Below are 22,207 nucleotides of genomic sequence, written 5' to 3' on the forward strand. Positions count from 1 at the left end.
CAACAGTGGCTGATTGCGATGATGGTGATGGTATATGAGTAGAGGTAATGGTTGAAGGTATTGGTGGTTCGGCAGTAGTGTTTCCCACTGGTGGTAGGAAAGTAATCTTTTTAGCAAAATTTATGGTTGAGAATCAAAGTAGGAGTCCTTTTTTTTTTTAAGTACAACAAATAAAATGTTTGAATGTCACTCAAAAGAACTGCAACAGCAACAACATTTCATTATGACCACCACCACCACCACCATTACCACTGCCACCAGCACCACTGTCACCAGCACCACCACCACTACCACCAGAGTGAGAGTAAGAGAGAGAAAGAGAGAGAGTGAGTGAAAGAGAGTGAGAGAAAGTGAGAAAAGAAAAAGAAAGTTGCCAAAGTGACACAGAGCTACTAGATTTAGGTTTTATGATACTTTAACTAAGCATATTTACAAAACTAGGCATGTATCTCCAAGCAATTTTTCAGCTTCTGTTTAAGCTTTATATATATTTTAAAAACAAGGATGCTGGACAGTCAGAAAATAGGAAAGAAACATGAAAAAAATACAAAAAATTGAATATGTATATATTGCATACACAGAGCCTGGAAGATTGCTTGGAGATACATGGCATATTTTATAAATACACCTAGTTAAAGTGCATTAAAAGCATGAAACTATTAGTAGCTTTTTTTGGTTGTGTATTAAAGGTTTATAATATAAGCTACTTTCTCAAAATACCATGCAATGGGACTAAATCTAAAACCTTGTGGTTGAGAACTAGACTTAAAAAACTAAGACACTAACAGATCAGTTCAACCTATTCCAGAAGCGAAAAGTGGACATACATAAAATGATGATGATGGTTGGGTGGGGTTCATTGCTGCTGATGATAATGATGATAATGATAGTCATGGTGGTGGTGCTGGTGATGAAGGTAATGACGACGACAATGGCAATTATGATTAATTTTACATGTTGCTGTTTAATTAATCAATTTCTTTTTCTTTTCTAATTCAACAGGAAAATGGTTTGACTGGAGTTAAATATTCATATTCAGATGTAATTTCTAAGTCTTTAAAAGTAGCAAGTGCTTTTAAGAAATCTGGATATAAACCTGGAGATGTCATTGCAGTATTTTCTACCAATAATCCCGAATACTTGCTAGTATATATTGCAGCAGCTGCAGCTGGATTGACAACTACGACGATGAACTCAGCCTATTCAGCAAGTATGGTCATTATTTTATATTTCACAGTTGCACTCTTATAGGCAGCAAGTTGGCAGAGTCATTAGAGCATTAGGTAGAATGCATTACAGTATTCATTCCAGCTATTTGCATCCTGAATTTAAGTCACACTGATGATGACTTTAATCTTTATCCTTTCAAGGTTGATAGACATAATGTCAGTCTGGGGAAGTGAGGGTAGAGAGGGAAGTGCTGTCTCGCAGCAATTTTGTTAAAAGTTAGGTGAATGTTACAAGAATGGTGGCAAGCTGGCAGAAACATTAACATGCCAGGCGAAATGCTTAGCAATATTTTGTCTGTCTTTATGTTCAGATTCTACCAAGTTCAACTTTGCCTTTCATCCTTTTGGGGTCGATAAATTAAGTACCAGTTGCATACTGAAGTCGATCTAATCGACTGGACCCCTCCCTAAAAATTTTGGGCCTTGTGATTAGATTAGAAAAAAATGTTACAAGAATAGTGCAGTTGAACAGGCCTACTCTAAGTATGTGCTTGTAGGAGAGGGCTCTGGCTCGAGTGGTCAGGGTAGCAACCCTAAGAATTCACCCTCTTTTGGGGAATTATTCATTGTTATAATTTCATTGTGTTACTGTTTTTGTACTTTTTGCATGCTTTTTATGTAATCACACATTGTATTGTCCCGTACTGTCCCCAATGTTTTTTGTGAACACTTCGCAGTTCATAAGAAAACATTATTAGTATTATCCTTATTATTAAGGTGGCAAGCTGGCAGAAACATTAGCACGCTGGGTGAAATGCTTAGCAGTATTTCATCCGTCTTTACATTCTGAGTTCAAACTGCGCTGAGGTCAACTTTGCCTTTCATCCTTTCAGGGTTCATAAATCAAGTACTAGTTGTGTACTGGGTCAATCTAATCGAGTGCCCCCCACCCACCATCCCCAAAAATTTTGGGCCATATGCCTAGAGTAAAAAAGAATATTATTATTATTAGTAGTAGTGATGGTGGTAGTGGCAGCAGCAGTAGTGGTGGTGAAAGTAGTAGTAGTGGTAGTAGTAGTGTTAGTAGCAGCAGCAGCAGCAGCAGTAGTAGTAGTAGTAGTAGTAGTAGTAGTAGCAGCAGCAGCAGCAGCAGAGGCAGTAGTAGCAGTAGTAGCAGCAGTAGTAGCAGTAGTAGTAGCAGCAGCAGCAGCAGCAGTAAGGTGGTGAGCAGGCAGAATTGCTTCCATGCCAGACAAAATGCTTAATAGCCTTTCTTCCAACTTCAGGTTCTGAGGCCAAATTCCATTGCAGTTAATTTTGCCTTTCATCCTTTCAGGTTTGGTAAAATAAGCTGACCACTGGAATCCAGTCCTCTTACATTAACCACTATACTCAGTCTTTTCTTTCCGGAATATGTGTATAAGCAGACAAGGAATAAAACCTGTGGATAAATGTTAGAGTTTTTGAATTGTTTCATGGGGGCACCAGCACACATGTGTGAAAGCCAGGACAGATTTTCTCTCTCTATGTGTTTTTCTTGCAAGCATTGACTTGCAATAGTTTAATGCTTTTGTTACCAACCTACTTAAAACTGGATATTGTGCCAAGATAAACTTTCTTGTTTCTAAGTGACCTAAATTAAGACCTCCCTTTGAAATTCTATGTTAATTTATGTCCCAAACATTAGCTTAATACTCATCATCATCATCATCATCATCATCATTGCTTAACATGGTTCTTTGCAAGGTCACTGAGACATGGGAGGGAGAGAAAAAGTTGTGCTCACACTGGAGACCTGATTTGAATGCTTGTAGCACTATGGTCTCTGCTAAAGATACCCAAAAGCCAGGTAATGGCGTTAAACTGGGTGACAGATTTAGTTTACCACCCAATTAGGTGCAATCAGAATGCAAAAGGCTGGAACAACTACCACAAGGTATCTCTGCTACTCTAATGTTTCTGCCAGTCCACCACTTTATACTGGGACTTTGATTGATTAGTTTACTTAATGACTAAGTGATTGCCATGACAGCTTTGTTACTTAGTAGAAATGGGACACTGAGACACCATGGTAAACAACCTGTTTATACAATTTAAAGAAGGGGCCTTGACATTATTGTCGAATGTGCTGGAGAAAGCGACCAAATCTACCTCATTTCACACCATACATATATGTATGAACCTCTTCATGGTCACTCAATTTGCTAAAAATAGCAGCCACATCTCCCTTAAACCACATATTCCTACAATATTGGGATGGGACACCTTTGATTACAGGCCTGTTGGATTGACGTTGACCTGAGGCTAAGCAATAATATCACCAACAATACCATATTTATACTTATGGTACATTGTTCTTTTATCGTTTATATAGAATAATTTTTTCGAGCTAGTATAGTGTTAAATTCTGTATATACTGGATATTGACTGGAATGTCCAATGACTAGGAAAGGTAGAGAATATATTGTTGAAATAGAGTTTGAGTTGCTCAAAAGAAATTCTCTAATTTTCTACCTATTCACACCTGTTACAGGTTTCCAATTGAATGTTGTTTTATTCATATAGAATCAAATACCAAAATTTTAAGACCAAAATGTTGTTTGCAGAAATTATTTAGAAACTTGTCTTTGTTTTGTAGAGGAGTTGAAATTTCATTTGGAGAATTCTGAGTGCTGTGCAATAATAACTACAGAAGAGTTGGTATCAACGGTTAAGGAGGCTGTGGGTACCAGTGAAACTGTTAAACTGAAGGTCTGTGTATCATTTAAGCTTACTTGATAACATCATATCATTTTCATAATTGTAAAGAGAAAGGAAGAAAATATCAAAACAGTATTATGAATCTGTAAGGTAGACCACAAGAAATTAAATTACTGTGGCAGATAGAAATAAAGGACTTACATTCCTGAAAGAAGACCCATTTTTGTTATATGATGGAAAAAGATATATACAACTGAAAAGCTGGAAGGAAATGAATTGCGAACTCTTAGCAAATAGGTGCTGGCATAGATGTATTGTTAAAACATATTCCAACCTCTGGTCCTCAACTATACTGTCTCCTGTTTCTATTCACTCACAGACACACTCCAGCTTCTCACCCACAGGCATGCTATCTCCTCTCTATTGCTACAATACTGACCTCTGTTCCTCGGAGTTAGCTGCTCTTGTACTTCCTCAACTCAGGTACTCCTGACACATTCATCTTTCTGCCCCTCATCTCTTTGTTGTACCCACTCCCCCAGGCCCTGCACTAACCACTATACTTAGTCTTTCCTCTCTAGTCAATCTGACTGTGCAGACTAAACTTTGGACAAGTATCTAATGCCATAGCTTTGGGTTGATCAATGCTTTGTGAATAGTATTTGCTAGACAGAAACTGTATGGAAGACTGTTGTATATAATGTGTGTGTACCTTTCACTGATGTATATCAGTGTAAGATAAAGACATTGTTGAGAAAACAAAAGAAATGAACAGTGCTTTACAGACAAAGTCTGTGAAGGTAATATTTGTATCAAGTTCTATACACCATTATCATTCTTGCTTTTTGTTAAGAGAAATATAGTGAACCAGTGATTAGCTAATTGGAAAGCTGTAACACATAATAACACCATGTTCACAAATTATAATATAAAATAAATGAAAACTAAAATAAATAAATTTCACTATGTAACAAAATTTTAATTGATTTTATTTTTGTCTTTGGTCAGTAAGTGTTATTTCCTATTTGCTTCTATCTAGAAATAAAAGGAAATGACTACTGTTCCCTTCAAACTTGACCTGGACATCAATGTTTCAAAACTGACCTATTTTCCATTAGATTTCAGACAGATTCAGGGCTGAGTTGCTGAAATAGAAATATCGTTATAGCAAATATTCTGCTCAACACCACAGATTTGCTTGTCAGTTGTTTGACCTTAACCACTTGAGCATGTCCCTTAGTGGTTGATAATATGTACATCTCTGATCATGAGCAGGAGTAGTGGTGGGAGCATCATAGCCAAGTGTTGAGAGGGATTCTTTGGGGTTTGAATAAATGTAACAAAAGCAAAGTTTGGGGGAAATATTAGCCGTTTTTCATGCTTTGTAGGGGTAAGCAAATAGAAAATAGCAGTCGTTACCCAAGGACAAAAATCATGTTACACAGTGTTATTACCTTAATAAATCAACTGACCTAAATAAGTTTGTATTATCACAAATGCTCACCTCTAGGAAAAGGCATTTTGAAGACTTTTTCAGCTCATATAAACCTCATCATTTTCACATCAACTTTTCCATGCTTGCTTGAATTGAATGGGTCCTATCTTACCATTTACTGTATTCCTTGTCATTGCCTTTGTGAAGTTCAACGTTTTGAGATCAGCTACCGCTACCTCTGCCCATATGTTCCTGGGGATTTTTCTTCTATAATTACCTTCCACTTGGAGTACTTTTCTACCCATTTATGATCATCCATATACATTACATGTCCGCACCAGCACAATGATATCTCTTGTTCATTATATCTGATTCATTTTATTCATCTTATGTTCAATTTATTTCTCAGCTTATCTGTGCCATATCACTTGTGCACCCTAACATTACACATCTAGCAAAGCATACTTACTTCATTTCTCTCCAGCCTTTACACATCCTCTGCATTCATTGCCAATATGCAACATCAGTCTCTGTATGCAAACAACATTCAATCGACGCTTCAGTCAAAAAGAAATTTTTCATACCCTGCTCTTATATTGGTTACTATGCTTTTAGAGCAACATACCCCACAACTGGTTAGGTCATCTTAGTAATATATTATTTACTACTTCTTGCAAGTATTGTAAACAATTTATTTTTGTACTGGAATAGTTAACTCTGTTAATTGTTTCTGTACATATCAACATAAATAATATCAGCTGTTACAATATATATTGCTGTAACTAATGTTATTGCTTCTGCTACCACAGTTGATACTACCTGCTGTTCTTTAATCCAGAACATATGTTTGAAACTACAAAGTACTAGGACTAAATAATCAGAAGCAAAATATGTTAAATTGATGTACTTAATCTTTAACATACCAAAGAAAGAGATGAATAAAATCTTCCCTCCATAGATCTCTCTCTCTCTCTCTCTCTCTCTCTCTCTCTCTCCTCTCTCTCTCTCTCTCTCTCTCATTACATTCGCTTGATTTCTCATCTTTAATCTCCACTTTGCCTCACTCTGTTCTCTTTATTACTTTCTCCAATATTTCGTACTCACAACTGCACCCACTGGGACACTCTCTCTGTTCATTTTTGCAGCAGACATCAACCTAATGCATTGACCTTTGTGAGGGCCTTCACTGATCATAAATGCCAACTCTCCTACTCCAATTTATTAATTTGAAAAGTATAACACTATATATATATATTTATTAATCGAAGTGTACATTGTTATATATTCATTACAGCCAATCTTACCAATAAGTTTCTCACTTAGGGGTTCACTGGGGTGTTAGGTAACAGCCCATTTATGTAACCCTGCCATCTTCATGGGTAGCGATTATGGAATGAAATATTGTGACTGCTCTCTGTTGTTAGAAGTGAACAGACACATCCAATTTGTGGTTGCTGTGGAAAGACAGTGAACCGAATCAAGCAGGGGATTAAATTAAGAGTTATGTCCCTTAGTATCAAAACGTCATCTGGGGTCGGGGTTTGTTGCAAGTCAGCAAGAGTTTTCTGGAAATGAGTTCATGGGAAATGTTTATCTTTAAATCTGGTGTTCATGTGGAAATGGAACATGTGGTACTTTGCTTATTGCAGCAGTCCTTCAGTTTTCTAAGGCTTGGAAGGTTGGACCTCCAATTAGGCCTTTTGCAATCCCTTCAAAGCTAAGAACTGTTCAGCACACCCTTGTATGTGTGTGTGTGTGTGTGTGTGTGTGTACGTGCGTACGTATGTATGTATGTCTGTCTGTCTGTCTGTCGTAGAAGTCAACTCATGATTAAGTAGGTTCACTTGTACATGCAAATATTCCAAGAATCCAAAAGGTTCTTGTGTGTGAATTTGTTTTGTGTGGATAAAATGTTGCACAGCACTGAACCTACTTTGTGGCACAACAGAGATTAAGATGACCAGAAACCAACTGCATTTCAAGTATATGAGTTTATCTTCTAGAAATAAGCAGAGAGATATATTCTTTCTACATGTAAATACTGAACAATATATTTAAAGGACAAAATCCTTTATATATACTGTTCAGTATTTACATGTTGAAAAAATTATATCTTTCTTCTTATTCTGCAATACATTTCAACACTTCAAAAACAAACTTATGTTTGTTTACTTATGATGTATTTTAGAAATAAGTTCTAACAAGAGCTAATGATCCTTCACTCCCAGTGGTTCATATGCTAGTTAACTCAAGGACAGGGCCCTAACAAATGCTATTATTCTGGATCAAAGTAGACCCTGGAACAATAATGGATAAGAAGTGGTTTCACATTCCTCAAAACACTAGAAATGGCCATACCAGAGTTCCATTACTAGATGCATGCATACATATGTACGTATGTACATACATGCATACATACATACATACATACATACATACATACATGCATACATACATACATACATACATACATACATACATACATACATACATACATACATATTGTTGTGTACAGTTTAGTTAGATGCAGTTTTTTCTATGTAGAACACCAAAGCTTCCTATATGTACTCACAGAGAATACCTGTAGTGTGTAGTAAATATACAAATATATATATATAACTGCCAGGAGTTTAGATACAACAAAAGGTAGTAGACTTTCTTTGTTGCTGTTATTGATTCAAAAGACTGGAGTAATGTGAAATGAAGTGTTTTGTTTAAAAACATTATACATTGCCTGGTCTGAGAATTGGAACTTCACTCTTACAATTGTGTGTCTAATACTCTAACTCAGTGGTTCTCAACTAGGGTCCATATGGCCCTTGGGGTTCCATATAAGATTTCATTGTTAAAATTTATGTGTAATGAATTGGTTATACTTCTGCAGTACACAAAATATTTTAAAGGGGTCCATAGGTGAAAAATGGTTGAGAAGCAATTGTTAGGGTCTAACCATTAAGCTACACACATGTACATCAATTTATGACTTATGCCATATGGTGACCATTTAACTTTGTGTTGTTGGAAACGACTGTCATGTCTTCATTGATCGACAGTGTTGATGTTTCTGTTGATGGAGTCAATGTGTGGATGACACCTGGGTTTACTTTGTGTACAGATGACACCTGGATGAATGGAAGGTTAAGAGAGAGTGAAGAGTAGTATCATATGCTTAAGATTGTTATTAAAAGTGACAGCAAGAGAGTTATTGATGTACTGAAGGAACAGTGTGGTATATGTAATTAATCAAAATAGGTAGTCAATCCATAGGTAAACGAAACAGGGGTCAAGTGCAACGATATTGTTTTTGTCAAATTTCTCCAGTGTGAAGGACCTCATGGAAATGAAAGTATTTGGTAAACTTAGTTCTGCTGAAGACATACTATTGGTCATGAAGAGGTAGAGAAAACAAAGTTTTGAAAGAGATGATAGTTAACAAATGTTTCTGATTTCTTTGAGATATTAGAAAATAGAAAGGGTAAGTTAATACGCTGTCAGGATCAGTGAAGTCACTCATCATCTTTGAAATGTTCACAGTGAAGGCAACAAGTTGGTAGTTAGCAAGGTCAGAGGTGTTGCTTTTTTTCTGAATAGGATATGCTGTAGTGTATCTTCAAAGAAAGAGAGAGAGAGATTTAAAAGTTTGGTGCGGGTAGGAGTACACAGTTTGATGGTGATGGAAGGAATGCTTTAAAACCAATCACCTTGTTGTAGTGAAAAGATCTAGTTTTTTCACTTGTGGAAAGATTTGGGGTAGGAAGAAAGAATTTGAGTGAAATTTTGATGAGTGCATGCAGTGTGGTATTAGAAAACAACTTTGGATCGAAAAGTGATGGAGAAGAAAATTCTGCACAGAATTCTTTTGATATAGATCTACTGAACAACTTTGCATGGCCTTTCAGTCTTATTTCATGAGCCTATTCTTCTTCCAGGAAATTATTGTGTTTGGGAATTCACATGGTTGTCGTCCATTCTCAACTCTTGTAGAAGATGACGGAACTGCCTTAACAGAAGTTTACTCTGGCAACGCTAAAGAAGATGTTCTTGTATTACCTTATTCAAGTGGAACAACTGGATTACCTAAAGGTGTCATGCTAACACATCATAATATCGTTTCAAACCTTCTGCAACTTACGTGAGTTTATTCTTTTACATGTTTCAGTCATTGGACTGTGGCCATCATGGGGGCACCATATTTACAAGTTTAGTTGATCAGATCGATCCCAGCACTTATTTTTGCTAAGTCTAGTATTTATTCTATCAATTTCTTTTTGCTGAACTGTTTGTTGTTTATAGATTTTTCTTTTTAAACAGCAACAAGAAAAAGTTATTGTCTGCTCAGATAAGCTCATTTGAACTAAGTTTTTTCAATTATATTACATATGTGAAACCCCAACATATTTGTATTCCTTGCACCTGTTTAATTATAATAGTTCTGTTTAATTATAATTGCCACTTATCTATTACTGCAGGGAAGGAACAAAATATAGGGAAAATAATTGTGGGTTCAATAAGAAACATTCATTGTTTGATGCTTTCTGTCATTGTTTCAAAAAACAGTAAATATTTCTCATTGTTAATTGATGAATTTTAATGACTGTATTAATGTTAACAGAAGGTGCCTGAAAATGTTATTACCTTATCAGTATGGAGAGTAATTCCCACGCTTGCCAAAGATGATACTCATTCCTCACTGCAAATTCTTATTTTAAATCAATTTGGATTTAGAGTAGTTTCTCTTACCTTCTTAACAATAATTATAATTAATGTTAACAAGAGTCATTAGAGCTTAAGATAGAATTTTACAGTATTTTTCTGACTTTCTCTGCTCTGAGTCTAAATTGTACTGAGGTCAACTTTGACATTCATCTTTTGAGTAATTGTTATTGTTAGACCAATTGCCATGCAGTATCTGTTCTGGCCACTTGCTTCCTTGTGCGGAACTGTATTGGATTTTCCCTGTCTCTTGCATAACATCAGTAGCATGGAGTGGGAAGATTGGTATGCAAGTGCAACGTCTAGTCTTCCACAAAGGAAAAAAAGTTGTTGCTCAGGCCTGCACTTAGGAGAGGAGCTACAGATCTTCATATTGTCTATAACAAATGACAAAGGATAAAATTTCATTTATAAAAAGTTTCAGGCATGATTTCTACATTAATAGGCTAAACCCACCTCCACTACTACATCCAATTTAACTATATAATATCTACAGTGCTTGATGCCTTCCACATCTCTCTCTCTCTCCTTCACTACTTAATATTCTTAGAAACCATCCTTAAAACTACTTGTTTTGATTTTTTTTCTTCTCTCTTCAATGTTATTAATGATGACACAAAAATTTCTTTTTTCTGTCCCCAAACAAAACTTTGCTCTAATTCTTATCACCATTATTTTCGTTCCTCTGTCCCCAAACTAAACTTGCTTCTGATTGCAGCTTATTGTTTAAAAAGTCCTGTCTCATGTGGTCTCATTCCATTCCTTCGCCAAATGATGTCGAGAAGCTAAGCTAAGATTCTTAGTTTTTCTGTTCCTGTACTCATTTGCCATTAACACTTAAATGTATTATTTACTAACAGCTTGTTTTCATGAGCTAACCATTGAAAATGTTCCCTCAAAATATAATTTTAGTTCTATCTCTTTCTTTTTACCAGATTTTCATCCTTCTGTCTCCAAACAAAACTTTGTTTGTTCGCGGTGCACCCGCCCTTTCCCACCTCCACCACCAATACCGGATATCTACCTTCCCATGATCTACACCAGATATCCCTTCTCCCACCACCATTACCTGTGTTGATTCTCCCAACCTCCTCCTCACTGGGCTGTTCTCCATATATTACCTTGACTTCTCTCTCTCCTAGGACAAATGCAGCCTTCTCAGCTGCTCATCCACTCACCCACTTCACCAACTATCTTACGTTTGCTCTGTCTAGATTTTGTCACCACCCCTACCAGTTATCTCTTCTCCCAATTCCCCCTCCTCACTGGTGCTGTTCCCTATATTACCTGCACCCTCTCTATCTCTCTCCCTTTCTTTCTCTATCTCTTTCCCTCTCTTCTCTACCTCTTCTCCCTCTTTTTCTCTATCTCTCTACTGGGACAAACAACCAGATTATCTGCCCACCTACTTAATTGACTATCTTTCATTCCATTTTCATTCTGTATAGAAACATGCCAACAACTACCCAGGAATTTCTTTGGCCTTATGAAGTGAAGGAGAAAGCTATTTAGCTGTCCATATGTGCTTGTTCCTGTGTGTGGGTGTGCTTGTGTATATATAGGAATGAGCTTGTTTCCTCTCTCTCTGTCTGAACACTTCCCCCTGGTGGTTACCTGCAATCCCCCTCTACTTGGACAAATGCAATCAGTTTCAGCTGACTCCCTCCTAACCTAACATTGGAATATCCCTATTTTTGCTACACCACTTGAATCTACATCATTCAATGACCATAATGCTTATGCTTACAACACTGCTAACACCAGCTCCTACCTCCAGTAGGGGCAACAATCTTAACATGCCTGAATGATTGAATGTTGTCAGGTCGGAAGAGAGAACAGCTGAAGCCTGCCTCAAAAACGAACACCACAACAACCCTCTTTTCAGGCGCTGAATAACATCCCTTCTCCCCAAACCTCACCCCATATTCCCTTCCCAGTTTTCAGAGTTGGCACTGTCAATGTTGGCACACTGAAAGGTAGGTCTAGTGAGATTGTAGAGATGCTTGAAAGGAGACGGGTTGATGTATGCTGCATACAAGAGGTAAGATGTAGAGGAGCTTCAGCTAGGGTCCTCACAAGCAAAGTACATAGGTATAAAGTCTTCTAGCAAAGTAACATGGATGGTGTAGGGGTGAAGGCACACTCCTTGCAGAGAAATGGGTGGATAAGGTCATAGAGGTTGTTAGGGTATGCAATAGAGTGCTTAAGCTCAGGCTAGTCCTGCAGAACAGCGCAGCAACAATTATCTCTGCCTACGCTCCCACATGCAAGGCTACCAAATGATCAGAAGGACCACTTTTATGATGTTCTGGTCTCTCACTCAGAGTGAAAGGTAGATGGTATGACGCATGTGTGCGAACTATCATGCTTCACAGCAGTGAAATATGGGTTGTGACTGTGGAGGACATGCATAGCCTCGAATAAAATGAAGCTAACATGATCCGCTGGATGTGTAATGTCAGTGTGCATGCACAACAGAGTGTAAGTGCCCTGAGAGAAATGTTGGACATAAGAAGCATCGGATGTGGCATGCAGGAGAGACGTTTGCATTGATATGGTCATGTACTATGGATGGATGAAGAGAGATGTGTAAAGAAGTGCCACTCGCAAACAGATGAAGGAATCCGGGGTAGAGGTAGACCCAGGAAGACATGGGATGAGGTGGTCAAGCATGACCTTCAAATGTTGGGCCTCACAGAGGCAATGACGAAAGACCGAGACCTCTGGAGATATGCTGTGACTGCAAAGACCTGACAAATGAAGTGAGTTCATGGCTTGCAGGATGGCCTGCTGTGCTTACCTGAGATCAGGGGTGGGCAAACTACGGCCCGCCATAGGTTTTCATGCGGCCCGCCGAGAGGAATATTTCACAAAATTTCCTTTCAATCAATTGTGTGTTTATAGGTCTATAACCGCCTTTAAAAATATTTTCACTTGATTTTTATAAATGAGGCCCGCCAAGGTTCCAAAGACGCACTGTGCGGCCCGCGATCAAAAAAGTTTGCCCACCCCTGCCTTAGATCATAGGGCAACCTGCTGTGCTTGAAGAGACCTATTGAGTCAAGTACATCAACATAAAAAAAAATTAAATGGAAATTGTAGTTGTGATACCCGTGCCAGTGGCACGTAAAAAGCACCAACCAATTGTGGATGTTGCCACCGCTGTGCCGGTTATACGTAAAAAGCACCCACTACACTCACGGAGTGGTTGGCGTTAGGAAGAGCATCCATCTGTAGAAACACTACCTGATCAACTGGAGCCTAGTGCAGCTTCCTGGCTTTCCAGACCCCAGTTGAACTGTCTAACCTATGCTAGCATGGAAAACGGATGTTCAACGATAATGATGATGATGTTTGTAAATTGCTTAAAATTTGCTATTTATTGCAGTGTTCTAAAACTTGATACTTCTGATCGAATCCTTGGAATTCTTCCTTTTTACCACATCTACGGAATGGTCTGCATACTGTTTAGTATTATTACAAATGGGTGTTCAATATACACTTTACCAAAATTTGAACCAGAAATTTTCTTATCAACATTAAGCAAGAATAGGGTAAGGAAATTTGCAAAATCATTTTTAATGAGTTTTATTCAAAATAATTTCATGACATTATTAAACATTTCATAAAATGATATTCAAATGGAATAAAAATATAGGATTAAGGGAATGCCCTAACTTACTTTATTTCTAAATAGAGGTTGTGAGATGGCAAGCCTGTTAGGGTTCAGACAAAATAACAATCCAGCCACATGAATTGACAGAATCATTAGAGTATCAGACAAAATGCTTTGTGGCATTTGTTCCAGCTATTTGTATACTGAGTTCAAATCTTGATGTGGCCTACATGTATGGTAGATTTAATCTGGTTTTCAGTTTAACACCATCATCAGGTTCTTGCAAGCAATCAGAGTAGGTCTCCAGTTTGAAGTGTCCATTTTTTATTCCACCCTCTCACCAATCTCAGTGGCCCTATAAAAAAAGTCATAGAGACTCTATCCCTCTTGACTAAGCTTTAAAAACAGTAAATCAATTTAACAGTAAACGTATGAATTAACTCACAACCCCTAAATATTCTATATGTAGTTACACTTTGACCACATAACTTGTAGGGTAGATGAAAGAATGAAAGGGTCTATACACAATTACTTATCTTAACAGAAGTAGCAGATGAATCTCCCTCAAGTCATAGCTATTTGAAAAATAAACAAAAGAGCAAAACAAGGATGACATAGTGGACAATAGAGATGTTATGTATGTAAAGATGGAATGGTCACAGTTGGAATGTCTGTGATCATAAGTTTACTCAATCAGAGCTGACCACATCATTTTTAGATAAAAAAAAAAAGAGCTGATGTGTTGAACAATATTTCTTTTTAACTGTTATTAATCCACTGCTGAATGAAGGCCCCAACATGCTTTTGCTAACTTGTCTTTACTGGTTGTGAGCTTATCTGTCCACACTAGCCAATCACAAGGTGAATGGAGTGTTCATGTAGCTCAGTGAATTACTCTAAACATCAGCACATTTATGTGGAATTTGAACTTAGAATGTAAAAAGCCAGAACAGATATTGCACAGCATCCCATCAAATGATCTAATAATTTTGCCAATCCACCACACTGAATTGCTCTTTCATTTTTTGACTTTGAATGAATGAAAGATAAATTTTTATCTCAGTGTGACATGAACTCAAAACAGGGAGTTGGAAGGATTATTGCAAAGCATTCTGTCTGGCACTCTAATGTTATTTGTCTTAGGAAAAAAAACTAATTTAATAGCACTGGTTCTCAAAAAGTAAATATAAATATTATGTTACTAGAAAGACTCACCTTTGGTAGAGAAAAATTGCTTTAAAAAAACAAACTACATAATAAATGTTTGCGAGAACCACAGAAGTTCTTAAAGCTGGTGTTTAGGTCTAAATTCTATAACTCAAAACCAATGAATGCTTGATTATAGGGGTGTTAATCTGTCAAAAGTAACAGTAAAATTTCTACAGATAAATGAACTGAGGCATATAAAACTAACTTGCTCAGGATATAGTGAAATGCTTGCTTGGACAGTAACTCTAACTTGTCACAAAGTTTAACACATCGACCTCCATTTTGGGAGGATCACTGTGTAACAAACAAGACTCTGGTGTAAGAATGACTTAATACCATTATGTACTGCCTCCCCACTGCATATTATTTTGTGTAGAGTCACTTTTTGTTAGAGTACCAGTGTCATTAATCTTTAGAATGTTACCCATGGGGTTAGGCTTGCTGCTGAAGAGCCTCATGTCATGAGTAACACCTCAAGAAATTGCCTTTTTTGCTGACAGACTCACTTGCAGCTGTGTCTTCTTACAGGGATAGAAATAATGATCAGCAGCAATCCATGAATTATAGTAGTTTCCCCCTTTTTCCCTCAACAGTTTTGAAGATCCTGCAGCAGTTTTGATTTTTCTGCCCTTTTTCCTCTAACTTACCCATAAAAAAATAATATAAAGTATGAACAAAAATCAGTAATTCAATACTTTATCTACTTTGCCATACCAAGACTTTTGCAGTGTTTTGACAATCCAATAAGTTTTATCACAAAAATTTTTAATTCCTAAGTTTTCTGTCATAAAAATTCTGTATAAATAATGTCTCTATCAATTCATTCATTTTGTGTCTATGTTACAGATAACCTGTGTACACTTGGTTCCTCCATTGATCTTGTTTTTGGCTAAACACCCTCTTGTAGAAGATTATGATCTCTCTGCAATCAGAAGAATATTTTCAGGAGCTGCTCCACTTGGTAAAGAACTTGTGTTAAAGTGTAAGGAAAGACTTGGTGTTCAAGAAATGATCCAAGGTAAATGATTTATTATAATTAATCTTTTTTTTTGTGGCAGAAAGGATGTTAATGCAGTAGCAGTGAATTTAAGGTGTTATCCTACTGACCATGTGGTTCTAAATTTGAGTTTTGCTGTTGTGCTCATTATAGTTTGTCTTTCTAACAAAGATCATATTTTCTGCATTCTATGTCTGTCTGTCAACTAATACTGTGCAATTAACAACTGAGAGACAGTTGGCTTGAACTGGAATTGATTTTGAGGCATGGTTTTACAGTTGGATACTCTACATGTCACTAATTTCACCTATTTCTCAGAATATATTGATACAAATTTACTGAAAAGCATCACACTACAATTTGATTCCCCCCCCCCCCATCACCTCAAAATGCCAATCGCATATCGATATATATATATATTTTATGATATATAAATAAAATCAGCAAAAAGTGACTTTACCATGAGGAGTGAAAGACCCAACATTTCTGACAGAATCCTTCTTGAGGAGAGAAATTAATAAGACACAGCAGAGTTTTACTTCTAAGTTAGAAAACTCTCCCCCTCCACCCCACTGCTGTTTACTTTTCTCTGAAGATGAACTCTGTCTAAAATGTTGGATTTTCCACTCACCATGGCAAGTCCACTATACTCATTTTGTTGAATTCTCTAAATAATACAGACAAACACTACACTCTTATGATTGTATATTTTTTATGTAATTATGTCTGAAATAATGCTACAATTATCTAATGTTCAAGTTATACATCTTGACTCAGTGTGTCAGTTTTGTTGTGAGTTCTGTTATAGGATGTTCTTCATTACATCAACTACTTCATTACATCAACCAGAGTGGACCAGGTGCATTTTTTTTATTGCACTAGAACTATAGAGATTATCTTGCACGTGGCAAAACTGAATAGTCCTCTCAACCCTGTGTTGTTACTGTTTGATTTGTTAATAACTTCATAAAGTTTGCTGAGTGCTTTTCTTGTGGTGCCAGCACTAGAGAGGTTGCTATGTAACTCACAAGGCCATATCTAAATGAGTATAGATTAAAGGATAGTAAAAGAAACGGATTTGTTGTTGTGAGAGGATAGTATTGGAGAGAAAAAAATTGGTGGAAGGAGAAATAATAGAGGAGACAGAGTGGAGTCTGTAGTTACTGTGAAAGAAAGGAAGAGAGTGGTAAGGTTGATAGAGGGTGTTGGGTAGGAAGCACCCAGTGCTCTTTCATATTATATGTATTATATCGTTGGTATCATCATTATCATTGTCATCATCATCATTTTATGTCCACTTTTATGTATAGAGATAATTGTCTGCTCCATATTTATTGTTCTGCAATAGGCTATGGTCTGACTGAAACAAGCCCTGTTGTTCATGTGAGTGTACCACCAATTCGTCATGAAGGTTCTGTTGGAACTTTGATACCTAATACTGCTGCAAAGGTAAATATCTCTTTCTCTTTAGAATTACAACTGCTTTAAAATATAACAAACCAAATTTATAAATGCTTTAGTTATTAAACATTTCCATCCAAATATCATAAATAAGGTTGTCTAGAAATTTCTGAGCGTTTTTAAGCCAAATCTTTTAACACTTCATTGAACACACCTAAAATGTAACACAGTTAAAACTTTGGTGTTGCCTGAAGTGGTAATGCATCTCTTCTTTGTTCTTGATGAAAAATAGATTTACCTTTCATTCTGGTTACCCTTTATTGATATTTGAAATGGATAACCAAAAATTTCATATTCGTGTTGTAATACTTTTCTTTTTTTAAAGAAGAAAATGCTGCAAAGACTTGCAAAAACATTTGTGAAGTTTATGGTGATGATGCTGTTCAATAGTGGTTTGCAAAATTTAACACTGGAGAGTTTAGCTTGGAAGATGACAGTCACAGTGGAAGGCCTTCAAATTTGGATGAAGATGTTTTGAAGACAAAAACTGAAGAAAACTTAAATACCACGACTAGAAAACTTGCAAGGGAGTCGGAAGTTTCTAAAAGTGTGGCTCATGAACAACTAGTGAAGTTAGGATACATTTCTTATTATAATGTATGGGTCCCTCACAAACACTCAGAAAAGAATTGCTTGGACAGGTATTCTGTTTATGATATGCTTTTGAAACAGAATGAAAGCATGCCTTCATAACTGGAGATGAAAAATGGATTGTGTATGAAAATGTAATGTGAAAAAGATCCTGTAGTTTGCATTAAGGATCCCCCAAACAACAACCCAAAGACAAATATCCATGCCAAAAAAGGTATGCTTTGTGTTTGGTGGGATCGTAAAGGCATTATTTATTATGAGCCTCTCCCACACACCATTAACTCCAATGTGTACTGTCGTCACCTAGTTGGTTTGAAACAAAAAAATCAAAGAATTGAGGCCAGAGATTGCCAACAGGAATAAGGTAGTGTTCCAAGAAGACAATGCCCAACTACATATGTCTTTGGCTACCCAAACAAAGTTACATGAACTAGGCTGGGAACTCTTACTCCACCCACCATATTCTCCTGATATTGCACCAACTGACTACCACTTGTTTTTGTCTCTACAGAGATCATTGCAAGGAAAGACATTTAATAATTTAGATGAAGTCAAAATGCATCTAGATAACATTGTTTCTACAAAACAGGTCAAATTTTATGCTGATGGAATATTTAAATTGCCTGCTAGATGGGCAAAGATCATTAATAATAATGGAATTTATTTCATTGAATAAAATTTATTGAAAGGTCAATTATTTATATCCCTTTTTGCATATTAAAAAACGCTCAGAAGTTTCTAGGCAATTGATATCTAGCAGAAGTAATAGTGATTTAAGGTCTGAGAGTTTTGTGTGTTGGCATGCCAACTTATATGTATCTCTTATTATAAAAGGCAGATTTTATCTGCCTCCCTTTGTCTCTTATAGAAATCTACAATATAGGATTTCTTCAATTACAATTTACCTAGCATTTTTAAGAGTAGAATGCATCGGGTCGTGCCAGGTCCAGTTTTTAAAATTTCAACCCCAATTAAGCAAAATTTAGAGAAGTTCAAAGGCCCACAGCTCTTCAATGCCCTGCTACAAAAATTAAGAAATTTGCATGAGGTGGAAGTAGATGTCTTTAAAAAGGAACTAGACATCCTCCTCTCCACAATACTGGATGAGCCAATAGCCTGACATGAGGTGCAGATGAAGGCAGCGGATTTATACACCAAATATAGCAACAGTTGGGACAAAGGCACATACAGGAGTGCTGATGTGAAACACTCAGACTGAGGAAGTCAGAAAGACTATGGTGGTGCTCCAGCATGACCACTGCTGCATGGCTGAAACGAGTAAAAGAATATATATATATATATATATACATACACATACACATATATAGACAGACAAACAGGCATACCTGGGAGAGGGAGGTGGGTATGGCCACACAGGCATGCCTTTTATGACCATTCCTTCACTCCCTCTCCCAGCTGAGAGGTCTTAGTCTTACGGGTTCCAGTGCCATGTAAATACACCAACCACCCTCTATAAAGTGGTTGGCATTAGGAAGGGCATCCAGCTGTAGCAACCATGCCAAGACAGACATTTGGAGTCTCGCCAGCTCTTGTCAGCATGAAAAATGGCCATTAAACAACAATGATGATGATGATATATATATATATATGATGATGATGATGATGATAGATATATATATATATATATATATATATACATACTTTTTTGTGGTTTAACATGGCAACCATTGGCTTCATGTGGAAGAGATCTCCACAATTGTTTAAGCAAACCACTTGGAAATGTTGGTACTTGTCTCCAAAATAGAGAGAAAAACACGTGCACATACACACACACACGCAGAGTTAATTTTGTATAAATGATGTTGTTTGTCTTTGTATCTTTGCTAGATAATTGATCCTGAAACAAACGAAATCTTAGGCCCAATGCAAACGGGGGAGCTATGTATCAAAGGTCCACAAGTAATGAAAGGCTATTTAAACCGACCAGAAGCTACTGCTGATATGATCAGAGATGGCTGGTTGTATTCAGGTAGGGTTTTAATAAATGTTGATAAATATTCCTGTCTCCACAGCTTTTCAGTCATCTCACCTCCCACCCTTTCATTTTCCCCCATCTCCTCTTTACAGATCCATAACTCCCCTCACTTATTTCTCTTGCTGCTGCTTCCTCTCACATCTTCCACCTGTACCCACCTTTATAATGTGCGCTGTCACTGGATCCCTACTTACATAACCCCCTTCTTGCCAACACCTGATACTAATCCTTTTCTCCTGTGCCTCATCTAGTCCTCCCTGCTATCATGTCCACTCTGTTACTTTCTCCATTACTACACTAGTGGTGGTTTGTGTAATATGACTTAATAAAAATTTTTGTATATGTACAGGTATGGCTGTGTGATAAGAAGTTCATTTCCCAACCACATGGTCCCAAGTTCAGTTCAACTGTGTGGTGCCTTGGACAAGTATCTTGTATTATAACTCTAAGTCAGCCAAAGCCCTTTGAATGGATTTGCTAGACAGAAACTGAAAGAAACCTGTTGTGTGTGTGTCTACACACGCACATATATGTATACACACACACACACATATAGTCATAAATGATAGAAATGTTTAGATGCATCTTTATCTCTTATTATAAAAGGCAGATTTTATCTGCCTCCCTTTGAGAGTTATACAAATCTACAATATAGGATTTCTTCAATTACAATTTACCTAGCATTTTTGAGAGTACAATGCATTGCGTCATGCCAGGTCCAGCTTTTAAAATTTAAACTCCAATTAAGCAAAATTTACAGAAAACTCACATTCTGGTGTGTGTGTCAAATGCTTTTCTTAGTCTGGTTTACACCACACGCAAACGCACACACACAGTGGGCAACGAATAAAATGAAAGTAATTGACTTACTGTAGTGAGTGATTCTTTCACTCTGCCTCCCACTTCCTCTTTCCACACATAGACACGCAAATATATAAATAAAATTGTAAGCTAACGTGCGTGTGTGAGAGTGGGTGTGTGTGGGTGTGCGCGTGTGTGTGAGGGTGTGTGTGTGTGTGTGTGCGTGTGCGTGAGTGTGTGACAGGAAAGTTTTTTACAACGAATATAACACCTATATCCAAGTAGCAGAAAGATAAGACAGTAAGGTGTGATTTGAGGGAGATTTGGCTGCTATTTCTACCATGTCTAGCTGCCATGTAGGGGTCTCCCTCATAGGCTCATACATACATATATACATAGATAAGACAAGTAAGGTGTGATTTGGGGGAAATTTGGCTGCTATTTCTACCAGGTCTAGCTGCCATGTAGGGGTCTCCCTCATAGGCTCATACATACATATATACATAGATAAGACAGTAAGGTGTGATTTGGGGGAAATTTGGCTGCTATTTCTACCAGGTCTAACTACCACGTAGAGGTCCCCCTCATTGGCTCATATATATATACATACATAAGACAGTAAGGTGTGATTTGAGGGAGATTTGGCTGCTGTTTCTACCAGGCCTTCTCATGTTAACTCAAGCTTTCTCATGCCTTGAACATAAGACCAAAGCAGAGAATGTATTCTTTTATTCTTCTGCTTTTTCCAGCCATTGGTCTGTGGCCATGCTGGGGCAATGCCTTGAATTGTAGTTTAATGAATCAACTCCACTTTTATTTTTGTAAGCATTGTACTTATTCTATCTGTTTCCTTTGTGAAACCACTAGGTGACAGGGATGTAAACAAACCAACATTCGTTGTCAAGCAGTGGTGGAGGACAATCACAAGCACAGACACGCACACACACACACACACATACATGCATACACATATACACACATAGATACATACATACATATATATATATGTGTGTATATATATATTGCAGCGTGGAAGGTGTTTGTAAGCCATTTAAGAAACACACAAAAACCGTTACATTCACTTCAACATTTAAATTTAATTTGCCAAAATATTTTCGTCGCTTTGAGACCGCGACCTGTTCACTGACAAAAATATCGTGCTAACAGGTCGCGGTCTCAAAGCGATGAAAATATTTTGACAAATTAAATTTAAATGTTGAAGTGAATCTAATGGTTTTTGTGTGTTTCTTAAATGGCTTATAAACACCTTCAACGCTGCAACTGTTTTCGTTCCAGCACACGATCTCAGATCAAGTCACTTGCTATGCAAGTACATCTCTGTAACTATATATATATTTATATATATATATATATATGTATATTGGTAAAAACAGTAAGATAACAAAAGAAAGAAAGAGACCTCAATATTATGTAAATAGAGGAAATCTTTATATATAAAAGTGAGGTTGTGTGTCTGTCTCCTACGATTTAGATTCCTAACTACTCCCACATTTTGCGG

General features: G+C 37.0%; 1 protein-coding gene across 1 annotated transcript in view; it reads left to right on the top strand.

The window, feature by feature from the left end:
• LOC115213298 (4-coumarate--CoA ligase 2-like) overlaps positions 1 to 22,207 on the top strand; it is a 56,832-nt gene that overhangs the window by 21,741 nt on the left and 12,884 nt on the right. The window contains exons 3-9 of the mRNA XM_036504176.1: positions 1,003 to 1,210; positions 3,808 to 3,920; positions 9,234 to 9,436; positions 13,406 to 13,571; positions 15,689 to 15,860; positions 17,188 to 17,288; positions 19,740 to 19,881. Coding sequence (XP_036360069.1) covers positions 1,003 to 1,210; positions 3,808 to 3,920; positions 9,234 to 9,436; positions 13,406 to 13,571; positions 15,689 to 15,860; positions 17,188 to 17,288; positions 19,740 to 19,881 — 1,105 coding nt within the window. The remainder of the gene's footprint in view (positions 1 to 1,002; positions 1,211 to 3,807; positions 3,921 to 9,233; positions 9,437 to 13,405; positions 13,572 to 15,688; positions 15,861 to 17,187; positions 17,289 to 19,739; positions 19,882 to 22,207) is intronic.

Source organism: Octopus sinensis, linkage group LG6, assembly GCF_006345805.1.
Source record: "Octopus sinensis linkage group LG6, ASM634580v1, whole genome shotgun sequence".
Lineage (NCBI taxonomy): Eukaryota > Metazoa > Mollusca > Cephalopoda > Octopoda > Octopodidae > Octopus > Octopus sinensis.